The sequence below is a fragment of the Hypanus sabinus genome, chromosome 16, assembly GCF_030144855.1.
Source record: "Hypanus sabinus isolate sHypSab1 chromosome 16, sHypSab1.hap1, whole genome shotgun sequence".
NCBI classification, from domain to species: Eukaryota; Metazoa; Chordata; class Chondrichthyes; order Myliobatiformes; family Dasyatidae; genus Hypanus; species Hypanus sabinus.
Genome location: NC_082721.1, coordinates 3480980 through 3493459, shown reverse-complemented (window position 1 = coordinate 3493459; position 12480 = coordinate 3480980). Strand labels below are relative to the sequence as shown.

The 12480-nt window shown below is 37.7% G+C and overlaps 1 protein-coding gene across 4 annotated transcripts in view; it reads right to left on the bottom strand.

Moving 5' to 3' along the window:
- Positions 1 to 2571: 2571 nt before the first annotated feature.
- The window catches only part of LOC132405957 (nuclear factor interleukin-3-regulated protein-like), a 43021-nt gene continuing 33112 nt past the window's right edge, over positions 2572 to 12480 (bottom strand). For 3 of the 4 annotated variants that reach the window (XM_059990993.1, XM_059990990.1, XM_059990992.1), the window contains exon 2: positions 2572 to 6764. In XM_059990993.1, coding sequence (XP_059846976.1) covers positions 5557 to 6606 — 1050 coding nt within the window. In that variant the 5' untranslated portion in view covers positions 6607 to 6764 and the 3' untranslated portion in view covers positions 2572 to 5556. Of the gene's footprint in view, positions 6765 to 11325; positions 11548 to 12480 lie in introns of those variants that run through there. The other variant, XM_059990991.1, reaches the window with a different exon arrangement.

The following is a 12480-nucleotide window of genomic DNA, read 5'->3' as shown; positions in this document are numbered from 1 at the left end:
CAATGCCTCTCGTCATCTTATACACCTCTCTCAGTCACCTCTCATTCTCTGTCACTCCAAGGAGAAAAGGTCAAATTCACTCAACCTATTCTCATAAGGCATGCTCTCCAATCTATAATCTTGTTTATAATATAACCATATAACAATCACAGCACGGAAACAGGCCATCTTGGCCCTCCTAGTCCGTGCCGAACCCTTAATCTCACCTAGTCCCACCTACCCGCACTCAGCCCATAACCCTCCACTCCTTTCCTGTCCATATACCTATCCAATTTTACCTTAAATGACACAACTGAACTGGCCTCTACTACTTCTACAGGAAGCTCATTCCACACAGCTATCACTCTTTGAGTAAAGAAATACCCCCTCTTGTTTCCCTTAAACTTCTGCCCCCTAACTCTCAAATCATGTCCTCTAGTTTGAATCTCCCCTACTCTCAATGGAAACAGCCTGTTCACGTCAACTCTATCTATCCCTCTCAAAATTTTAAATACCTCGATCAAATCCCCCCTCAACCTTCTACGCTCCAATGAATAGAGACCTAACTTGTTCAACCTTTCTCGGTAACTTAATTGCTGAAACCCAGGTAACATCCTAGTAAATCGTCTCTGCACTTTCTCTAATTTATTGATATCTTTCCTATAATTCGGTGACCAGAACTGCACACAATATTCCAAATTTGGCCTTACCAATGCCTTGTACAACTTTAGCATTACATCCCAACTTCTGTACTCAATGCTTTGATTTATAAAGGCCAGCGTTCCAAAAGCCCTCTTCACCACCCTATCTACATGAGACTCCACTTTCAGGGAACTATGCACAGTTATTCCTAGAAAATCTTTATGTTACCTAGATAATCTTGTCTCAGATTCTCAGAATCCCATTACTTTGGCACATTATTTAGGTTGATTGTTCAACGCCGTATTAAAGGGTGCTGTGCTGAGAATGACAGGATTGTATAGAGGGCAAGTTAAACTTTGGTTCCATTTATCTTTAGAACAGAGAATTGTCTATGGTCAATGGTCACCTCATTTCAGGTTGCCTAGATTATAAGCATTGAGGACAAGCCCCCTTACACTGAGAACAAGGCATTAAACCACTTATTGCTGTGAAAGTTACTTCAAGACAAGACACAAGGGTACAAAGGGATGATGGGAGACGCAGAGGTAACAGAAATAGAAATCGTTGCTGGAAATTTCCCCTGTGCACGTAAACTATGTCATGTTGAAAGCTGTTAGGAATTTTTCCAGTATGCAAGAGTTGGAAAAAACTTACTTATAACCTTCAAGTTTTTTTGCTAAAATAAGGATGACAAAATCATTGAAAACTATTGTCATTTGTGATCAAATAAGAATAGTCTTGGAACTTAACCACTTTACTAAATATTCAGAGATCAGAAATTGTATTTAGTTCCATTTCATTAAAAAGTGAATACCTGATGCTATCACTTTTCTAACAGCTGCACTCAATGTTGCTTGGAACACTAATCATCCAATTCCCATATTCTGCTCATTAGTCATTAAAATAACAATACTGTTGTTGTTTATTATTGAAATACTTCTTCAGAACTTAGTTCAAACACATCAGCAAATTTTTGAAATCCAGATAATTATCATTATAGTTTTGAAAGAGGAATTTGGAATTTCATATTACTAATGAAAAATAACATCTGTAGAATACTGGTGTATTGTATAATTATCATAGTATAACAGTTACTGCATTTTCTGGATATTCTACAATGAACTTAATATATTTCAGCTAATTTCAATTATATTCATAACTTGGATATCCAATTTCCTTTTCAATGGACACCGAGTATTTTTAAGCTTTCTTAATGAAATATCTAAAATTTTGGAAAACATAACTCCCGCTTCAATTTTAGCGAGCTATTAACTGTTATCTGCTGACAGGGTGGAGATGCATCTGTCAAAGGAGATGCAAGGCCTGCAGGTCACCCTCAGGCAATGTGTAGCACCTGTTTAGACCTCCCTCCACCCCGATCAGAGTCACATGAAGCCATGAGACCAGCTGCTGAATGGGCACATGAGCAGCTGATGCATATCACAAGACCTGGTTATGTTACTACTGGCACTAAGTAGACAATCTCTAATGAATATTGATAATAGCTCAAGCGTCCATCTTTCAGACACTACCCAGAAGACAGCAATGGCAAACCGCTGCTGAAGAAAGATTTGCCAAGAACAATTATGGTCCTGGAAAGACTATAATCGCCCACATCATGCAAAGTAGCACATAATGAATGTACAGTTATGGGAAGTAAAATAACTTAGTAACCCTAGGGTGGACAGGTAATAGCTTTCTGTACACTAAGTATTTCCCAAGGCAATAAAGTTAAGTTTATAGCAAAATAGAGACAGCTGAGTATCCAGTTTTGCAGAAATCAATGAACTGAAAAACTCAGGTTTTTCATTCTGAGTACAGTGGATTGCATTATTTATAAGTAACTCATCCTTGGATTATTAGCGCAGACCACTAATCCCCCGGTTACATAACATAACCACTATGTCTCCATTCTCTGTTATATAATCAAAACACCGCAACATGCCTCACATCAAATTTTTATTACCAACATACTTCTTGCATTTCTTTTTTTTTACACTTTTATCAAAAGTAGTTATTCAAAACAAGATACTCTTTTCCAGAATACAGTCACCATTTATAGACTTAAAATATTAAGTTTGAAAAATATTCAAGCAATAATTATGCAATTACAATAAAATTATTATTAACAGATTAAACTGCGGAATTCCAGTTACATCTTTTCCATGTTCAAGTAAATTTATTCAGCATCTTCACTTCCTAAAATGGCAGGAAACAATGATCCCAAGTCTCTCAGGACCATACAATATACATAGATCAAAAGATGTCATGGAAAGATAAATACATAGTCAAACAAGCTATTAGAGGGTCAACCTTGTATCTAGAATGCCTGATGCAAATGAATAGGTGTCCTTTAAAGCTGTAATTAAACCAGGAATATTGAGAACAGTCCCCAGCCTCACAGCTTAAAGTGAGTTTACTGCCTAAAGGAATGCAAAATATATTTATTGAAGATATCGGACTCCAGATTTAATTATAAGGAACAGTCACACTAATTAAAACTATATTTCCCAGAATTTACTGCACTAAGGTGAGATTAACAGAAAATTAATGAAAAATCATCAAAAATTAGGTGAAGAGGAGAACATGTAAGCACAGGTATATAAAACTAGGTAATGTAAGCTAGTAAAGACAGGGTTTTGAATCTTTATGTTAGGAGTCACCAATCTGTGCAAAGAATGGTCAACAGTTGCACATTCCACCACAACTGACAACCCCTGATCGGTCAATTGGCATTTTATATACAAATTGAATAAAGTTTTGTTTCCCCAAAATGTTTCAGGGATATGAAGAAAGAAGTGTGTAAAACTTTGACCTCCCCAGTTCTGCTTGTATGTCAGTTAGGGTTGCAATAAGGTAAATGGAATGGACAAAATGACTTCCTTCTATGTTGTACAATCATGGAGGTGGTACAGGAGCCTGAAGACACACACTCCAGGTTTAGCTTATTCTCTTCTGCCAGATTTCTGAATGGTCCATAAACACTATCTTGCAATTCCTCTTCTGAATTATGTATTTACTTATTGTTATAACAGTTTTTTATGTTTTGCACTGTATTACTGCTACGAAAATATATACAACATATCAGTGACAATAAACCTAATTATGAAGTAACTAGCAAGCCCTGTTCTATCAAATATCTTATTGAAATTCAGAGACACAGCTTAGATAAACCACACTACCATTGAGAAAGAGAAAATTTAAATATTGCCAAACGAAAGAATTATGGTAAAGGACACCTTCCTCAGAGCCTGGGAACAAGTTGTAAGAAAGAAATAACTTAATTTCATCACAATTTGTTAAGTTGATATCCAAAATTTTGGTTACATTATTAACAGGCAAGTATATATTAAAAGCTGAGACAGATAAATATTTGAAGGAAAAAACAACTGCAATTTTGGAGAAGTGGTTCAGAAGAGGAGATGAGGTCAGGGTATATCAATCATAGTCACATGAATGGCAGTACAGGCTTCAGGGTCCAGCCTGCTCCTATTTCCTTGTGTGCTGCACCAAGGGAAACATTCTCTAACATTACTTCCTTCACTGCACAACAAATTTGTACAAGACATAGGATCAAAGTTAGGCCATTCAGCCTATTGAGTCTGCTCCTCCCACAATGTAACTATTTGATTTCTAGATCTATAACAAAGTATGAACTCAGTCAATCGTTATTTAAGATGGCATTATCATTGGCCTAAAAGTCCTTTGCCTATGAGGCAAGTTAGTCAACTGGTACATTGGCACAAAAGATTCTGAGATGCTGAACATCCAAAGCATCGCACACAAAGCGATGGAGGAACTCAGCAGGCCAGGCAGCATCAATGGAAAAGAGTACGTGGACTGCCGAGTTGCTCCAGTATTTTATGTGCGTTGCTTAGATTTCCAGCATCTGCAGATTTTCTCTTGTTTGTGAATGTTTTGGGCTGACACCCATCATCAGGACTGGAAAGGAAGGGGCAGAAGCCAGACCATTGAGTTGTTAATACACATTTGCATTCATTGCTACCCAAATAAAAAAAACAAATTCAAAACCCAGAAGCTATGACAGAATATAATAAAGATGGAAACAGGATCTCAATTCTTCTAACTGCTACTAATTAAGCTAATTAACTAACTTGTAAGAGTCATGTCCAGTTTTGATGCCCTTTAGATTCTAATTCTGTTAGAATTTACTATATATGTGGCCGTGAATGCAGGAGGTTCATACCAAACATATATCAGCTTGAACTAGTACCCTGAGAACTGATTTAGTCATAGAAATACAGTATTGGTTAAAGGCCCTTTGGCCCAACTGGTTCATGCCAACCAAGATGATCAAAGAAACTATGGACTCTTCAAGCCAAACAGATTTCTGCCAGTCTGACAGGTATGTTTTCCCCCCCAAACGGGATGCTGTGAAAGTCATTAAGGATATCACGCATTAAATGAACAGTAGCATTTAGAACATATAAACTGAAATAAAATATGGCATAAATTGCCACAGTTTGGAAAGAGAGATCTAATTGGTTGTTACTAAAACAGATAATTTATTGGTAAGAAGTAATTTACCATTAAACTCTAATTTCCACTTTCTTGTCAACTATTTTTATGAAAAAGTAAGAAATTCTATCAGTATATTTGTATTTAATTCTAAAAAATTTTGTATTTTAAACATTATTATCACAGTAATCTGATAAAAACATCCTGTGGCATAAAGTAGTAATTTTAGTGATATTTTATAACTATATAAAAACCATGTCTTGGGAGATAATGCTTTCTAATAACTTACTACTCCCAAAAGTTATCTTTCATTCATTCTATACCGATTGTATTAACAAGCATTTAAGAATTGCAACTTGGTGTACAACTTAATACACTATTCCCAATAGAGAACAAAATTAAAATAAGAATGAATGAGCAATGAACAATTAAAGGTCACAATTAATAAAACTTCAATTAAACGGAATGACAAATGGGCAATAAAGGAACAGGTTTAAATGCGACTTTGCAATCACAAATACCACCACACAAACTCACATCAATGTTTTTGATCTCTGTCAATGAAATGCTTCTAGTATTTTTAAGTGGAGATTGCTCCTTCCATGGTACTTCGAGATCAAACTCTGGTCCGTCTTTTTCTTCTTTTGCAAGAATTGGCTTTGCCTTAATTCGCAGTTTGTGCGGAAGAGCAGCACAATTCGTCTTCACTGTTGTTGAGCATTCAAACCTGCAGTCCTTGAAAGGAGAAACATGATGCATCTTAGGAACCTCTTGTTCATCTTCTACATCATCTTCAATCTCTCTCTTGCTTTTAACGTTCACTTCTACTGCATTGGTGAACACGCTTGAAGGTTTGAAGCAGGGATATGTTTCGTTAAGTGAGCAGGGGTATCTCGAAAATAATTGATTCAATGGTAGATTGTGCATGGTGGGCTCTTCAGCAGAAGTTTCTGAAGGATATTGCGTTTGTACTCCCACCGATGCAGGGCTAGTATAGATTTTGTGAAATACACTGTCCTGCGTATGTTGAGGCGAGGTGTGAATAGAGTCATGGGAAAACCTCCCTGAAGGGTATCTTGTGCTGCAGAAGCCATCCCTGCTATAGGGAGCGTCTACTTCCAAGAAGCGAGGATCCATCTCGATGGACCTCTGCCTGGCCAGGTACTTCTGCATGTAGGTGTGCAGGAGTTGCGTCTCCTGGCTGTAGGCTGAGGAGCTGATGAGACCGTAGCGGACCTTAAGAGAGAGCAGCTCGGCACGGAGGCAGGCGTTCTCCTCGCTCAGCGCCAACATCTTGTTCTCCAACACCAGGTCGTTGAGGCGCCGCTTCTCCCGGGAGCGCTTGGCCGCCTCGTTGTTCTTCCGTCGCTTCTCCCAGTACGACGCGTCCTTCTTCTCCTCGGGCATGAACTCCCTCTTCCTCCGCGAACTCAGCCGGCCCCTGAAATTGCCGCGCTTCAGCCCCGGCGGCTCCAAATCTACCATCAGGTCGAGCGCCGACAGCATCGCCCTTGGGCGCTCTCTCTCTCTCTCTCTCGGCGGGCGGGAAAGCGAGTGCCACCGCCGCCACGCATGCGCGGCACTGGGGGGCGCTCCCGGCCCGTGGCCGCGCCGCGCTGCCTCTGCTCGGCTCTTCGCAACTTCACGCAATTACTGCACCAAACCTGCAAGGGGGCAAATAAAAACAAGAACGTTAATAAAACAACACTTAAATCGCATTCAGACGATGGAACTTAATCAAAAGTGTTCGAAATAACATGGAAGATTGCGAGGTGGTGGCAATGTTAAGGCTTTCCTGGACTGAATTCTTCGCTGCTGCTTGACCCAATCAATGATTGTTATAATTGTTGTTCCAATTATAACAATTAAATCGTTATGCAAATTTTTCGCAGGCATTGGCACCCAGCTCCTCGGTCTTCTGCAAAGATCTTGCAAGTCTCTCACTGTTGTAGCTAGAGTTTCACAGATAATAGATGTGGGCTGTTGGTGCCTTCCGCGGAAACACAGTAATTTTTTTCACTATTCATTGCCTAATACTTTCTGCTGAGATATTGGACTTACTGTCTCTTTAACACGATAATGGTAAAGAAATGGCTAAAGCAGAAATAAAAGATCAATTATGCTGCCAAGCTTCTTTCATCAGTCCTGGACCATAAGTATGTCTTCTACTTTTTCTTCCTACAGTTCTGTTCCAATTTTGTTTTCCATTTATTCCAATTATTCCTTCTTCACATGCTACCAGCACTTCTTTTTATCACCTCTCTCTCCCTCTCCCTCCTTCTGTTTGCCTGCCTCCCTCCCCCTCCCACGTAAGACACAGCAGCAGAATTAAGCTACTTGGCCAGTCAAGTCTGCTCCGGTCATTCCATCATGGCTGATTTATAATCCTTCTCAACCCCACTCTCTTGCCTTCTCCCCATATCCTTTGGCACCGTCACTAACCAACAAAATATCTATTTCAGCTTTAAATATACCTCTCCCTCTCCGGACTGTGTTTCCCTCATTTGCAATTGGATTCATGCACATTTTATGTGAAGAATCCAGATCAGATAACAGATTCAAAGCTACAACACATTAGGAAATGCAAGGTGTCAGATGGAGATGGGCCAATGACCTGAAACGGACCACTTGATTCAAACTCCCACAAGCTTGTTTACCTCAGTTCATCTTTCTCTCTTGCTTCCTATCTTTCTTACATGAAAGTACCAACGCATATTTTAGTAAGATAAGACAGACAGCGTTGGTTTTAGAAAAATCACATAAAATGTTCAAGAACTTTACATTAACCACGATGAGTCCAACACTTAAAGTTCCACCTCCATGTCTAGACATTTTTCAAAGAAACTGAAAACACGAAACCAACACCCACTTGCCATCTTGACACAAAATTGTTTCTGAACCCAAAACTGATATCGCATTTCTAAGAACAAAATTGAAGATTTGAAAATCAATAATATTCACTGTTACAGTCTGGTATATTCCAATTATAAACAACAATGACTTAATGTCATGTTAATTTATCAGAATATCTGCATTAACCAGTTTTGGATCTTGGCTCTTTAATATTTGGCATGTTCTTGTATGAGCGAAAGAGAACCTATGGCTGGCTATCGACAGCCCCGTACATCAGTACTGTAACAGCGTAAAGACACACAGAAAAATGAACTTTTGATTTGTTGCAAAATGTATTCATTGTCCATTTCTTTGTTTCCTAGAAATGTAGTTTCTCAACTATGAAAACCTATTTGCACAAGACCTCTTTACACAGTCTGTTCCTATACCTAAAATCTAACTGTGAAGGGTTATATCAATTCTGCAGATGAGAACAAAATACATTTCATTGCCTAATTCATGCCACTGCCATCAGATGCCTGAATGAACAATGAATTCATGTATTCCACTCCACTATTTTTTCCTTTTTCTATTCTCTTTTAGTTTTATTATATACTTATTGCAATTTAAGGTGTTTATTAAGTACTGCAGGAATTGCAATGTACTGCTACTGCAAAACAACAAATTTCATATTTACCAATTATGTTAAACCTGATTCTGAGATGCAAACTGAAGATGGTTAATAGATACCTATTAACTAAGACTGCTTGACAATTTTGAAATATAAATAGTTTGGATTGCCATTAAAATGAAATATATTGTGCTTCTTTTAAAGGGAAACCATTTAGAAATTTTCTCGTCATAATTTAAGCAACTCAGTTTACCACTGCGTACAGCCAGTTAATTTGAAAACAAAACTTAAGTTGCACTTCACTCTGAAATAGTAAGCATTCCCTTAAATATTTCTGTCCTTGCAAAAGGTTTCAGCCCAAAACGTTGACTGTACTTTTTTTCCATAGATGCTGCCTGGCCTGCTGAGTTTCTCTAGCATTTTGTGTGTGTTGTTCGGATCTCCATCATCTGCAGATTTTCTCTTGTTTGTGAATATTTCCTTGAGACTACTCAAAAATCAAGCAAGATGCACTTGTGTGTGTGGAACTGGATACAGTGGATCTCTGTAAAGTGTAGAGGTAGTTAAAATTGTACTGCCTGTCATGTCAATTTTATAGAGTGTAGTAATCAAAGAGTAGTTTCCTAAGAATCTCAACTTGACAACTACTGCTCTTATGGTACAAAGAGAAAGCAGATGTGAAAATGTTCTTTTATCTTACAAACAATAATTTAATGTATAACTTTAGGAAAACTATGAATATTAAAATAATATGGTACTGTGTCTGCATTTTGTATATTTGAATCATAACACCAAATCATAAGTTGAGAACCATGAAATCTGTGCAAAAATTTTGACCCACTTATCTACAAACACCTCAAAACTTGAAACAGCTTGTATCAACAAACACAAAATGCTGGAAGAACTCAGCAGGTCAGGCAGCATCTATGGAAATGTATAAACAGTCAATGTTTCAGGCCGAGGACCTTCAACATGGCTCCTCGTGCTGCCTGATCCGCTAAGTTCCTCCAGCATTTTGTGTGTGTTGCTCTGGATTTCCAGCATCTGCAGTATCTCTTGTGATTAGCTTTGATCAATTTCATCTCAAACTCTGTGTAAAATCCCTTTATAAGATGTCATTCAGTTACAGTGCAACAATAAGTATCTTAGCTAAGTTAAATACTTTGGGTGCAGGGTGGAGATACATCTCTACTGTAGGAGGTGTAAGATGCTAATTTCCCTCCACTAGACCACAAGTCAACGTTGGGCCAAGCATAGCATCTGCTTAGCTCCCTGATCATTGTCACATGAAGCCATGGGAGCAGGTAGTGGATGGTCATATGAGCAGCTGGTGCATATCACACACCCTGTTTATGTGACCACTAACACCAGGCAGACAGTCTCCGAAGTGTATCGATAATAGCTGGGGTTATCCATCTTTAGAGACACTGCCCAGAGAAGGCAATGGCAAACCACTTCTGTAGACCAATTTGCCAAGACCAATCATTGTCATGGAAAGACCATGATTGTCCATGATATACAATACGACATATAACAAGTGATATACTGTGACAATTTTGGCCACTATTGATTTAGTTGTTTAATAACATGTTGGTTCCTTAAATTGCTAACAGTAGTATTCTTATATAAATACATAAAAATATATATTGTCAATTACAATTATGCTGAATTTACAATACAATGTACTTTGGCTGTAGAAGGTCAAGAGAGAAGCTAGCAAGTAAATATGTTATTCTTTCATCATCTAGCTTCTTTTTCAGTCTTTTATATTACTTAGTCAGATTCTGTAACATTTCCAATTTATAAACAATATAGTGTAATTTGGGAAGGAAATACATGAATCATAATTTATATTAGAAGGTGAGGCCACTTTCAAAGCCACACTGGTACAACAAAATACATTTCTTCTGAAACATGATTTTGAGCATTTTCACATTACCTAACATTACATCTGAAAAGACCCTGAAATTAAATGCTAACTTTCTTTGTCATCAGACATATCAATGTACATAGATTTTTGTTATTTTAGTGGGTGAACTTGGCCTTATATTTGCACCATTGCTCTTAGAGAGTAATATGAAGTCATCAGAGGTAGTTCTTGTGCACGGAAATGGCGTGATCTTCCATTTTTAATAGAAACATTAGTAGTAGTTTAGTAACTAAGTTTTAGCTAATAGTAACATTAGTAGTAACTAGGTTTTTAATTTGCAGTCTATTCACAACATAGTTTGGAAGGAAGACCCAGTAACAATCACAATGATTTTGGATAGGAACTTGTTGGGATAATTATAAATTTAGATTGCACTGTTTAAATAATGGGATAACTTGTTTAGCTCTAACTTAGTAATGAATGTTTTAAATATATCAGGAAAACATTGCAATTATGGCAAGGGTTTACATCACATAAGGCAATGTTTCTTAAATTGCACACAGTTACTTAGAAGCAAATTGGTATGTACAATTTAAGTTAAGCAACTATAAGAGGCATTTAATTAAGTGATATTCTTGATTTTATTTTAATATAGCAACTCTAACAGACACTACTGTATTTCAAAGCATTGTGTTCAATCCCTCTTAATATTTTCCGTAGACCTGGATTTTACCACGTTAGACATTTTTTACGATCTTTTTACTGGATACATCCCTTCTCTCTTAATATTACTACTTTTTGGCAATATAAAACATCATACTTATAGTAAAAACTTATCAATATTAATTTATATACATATGATATACTGTACATAACTAGCACCGTGACTTACCGTAAATATGTGAATATTTTGATGATAAAGTAACTTGGGACTTTAGTGACCGAAAGACTACAAACACAATTACAATCTGTCTAACAATTTGTATATTCATATTTCAAGGTAGTGCATTCTTTTTTAAGTAGATATTGCATTTACTCAAACAGCACTTCCAGCAGCTGCTCGATAGGCACGCTGTAATGCTGGTAGGCGGGCCGACTTCCTACGCTAACAAAATTTGCACGTAACTTTCACAAGTGCATAGCGTACAGTACCGGAAAATCTAGCCCACGAGTCTCTTATTTTCCACGAAACTTAATCTGCAAACTACGCAATAATTATTCCATTGGAACAAATCCCTGATGATTCATTATCTGCAAACTTGCATTGCATACGGTTACAATGTTGGACTCCATTGAAAAAGAGGGAGTTTCTCCTTATTTAAGGAACATGTCTATCAGATGTGAACGGTTCTCCACTGTTACTTAATATTTTGCCGTTTCCGAATTCTATGTTATCCGGCGACCTTTGAAAAAAAAAGATTTGGTATGGAAACACCAACTGCCTTGCACTGAAAAAGCCTACAAAAAGTAGTGGGTACGGCCCAGTCCATCACGGGTTAAGTCCTCCACACCATTGAGCAATCTACAAAGAGCGCTGTCGCAGGAAACCAGCATCTAACATCAAGGATTCCCACCGTCCATGCCACGCTCCCTTCGCGCTGCTGCCCAGGACAGAGATACAGGAGCCTTAGATCCCACACCAACAGATTCAGGAACAATCAGACAAGAGGGATAACTTCACGCAGACTAACAATAAACTGTTCCTACAACCTATAGACTCACTTTCAAGCTTTCTTCATCTCATGTTCTCGATATTTATTGCTTATTTATTATTATTACGCTTGTATTTTCACATCTTGTACATTGGTTGTTCGTCTCGTGTGCAGTTTTTCATTGATTCTATTGTGTTTCTTTGTATTTGCTGTGAAGTCCTGCAAGAAAATGAATCTCAGGGTTGTATATGGTGACATATATGTACTTTGATAATAAATTTACTTTGAACTTTGAACTTTGAAGATGGAACTCAAGTAAACAGTGCGCATCGCGCGAAACCACAAACATCAGCCAAGACTCAAGACCGGCTCTTGATCTCCAAGCTTCTTGGAGA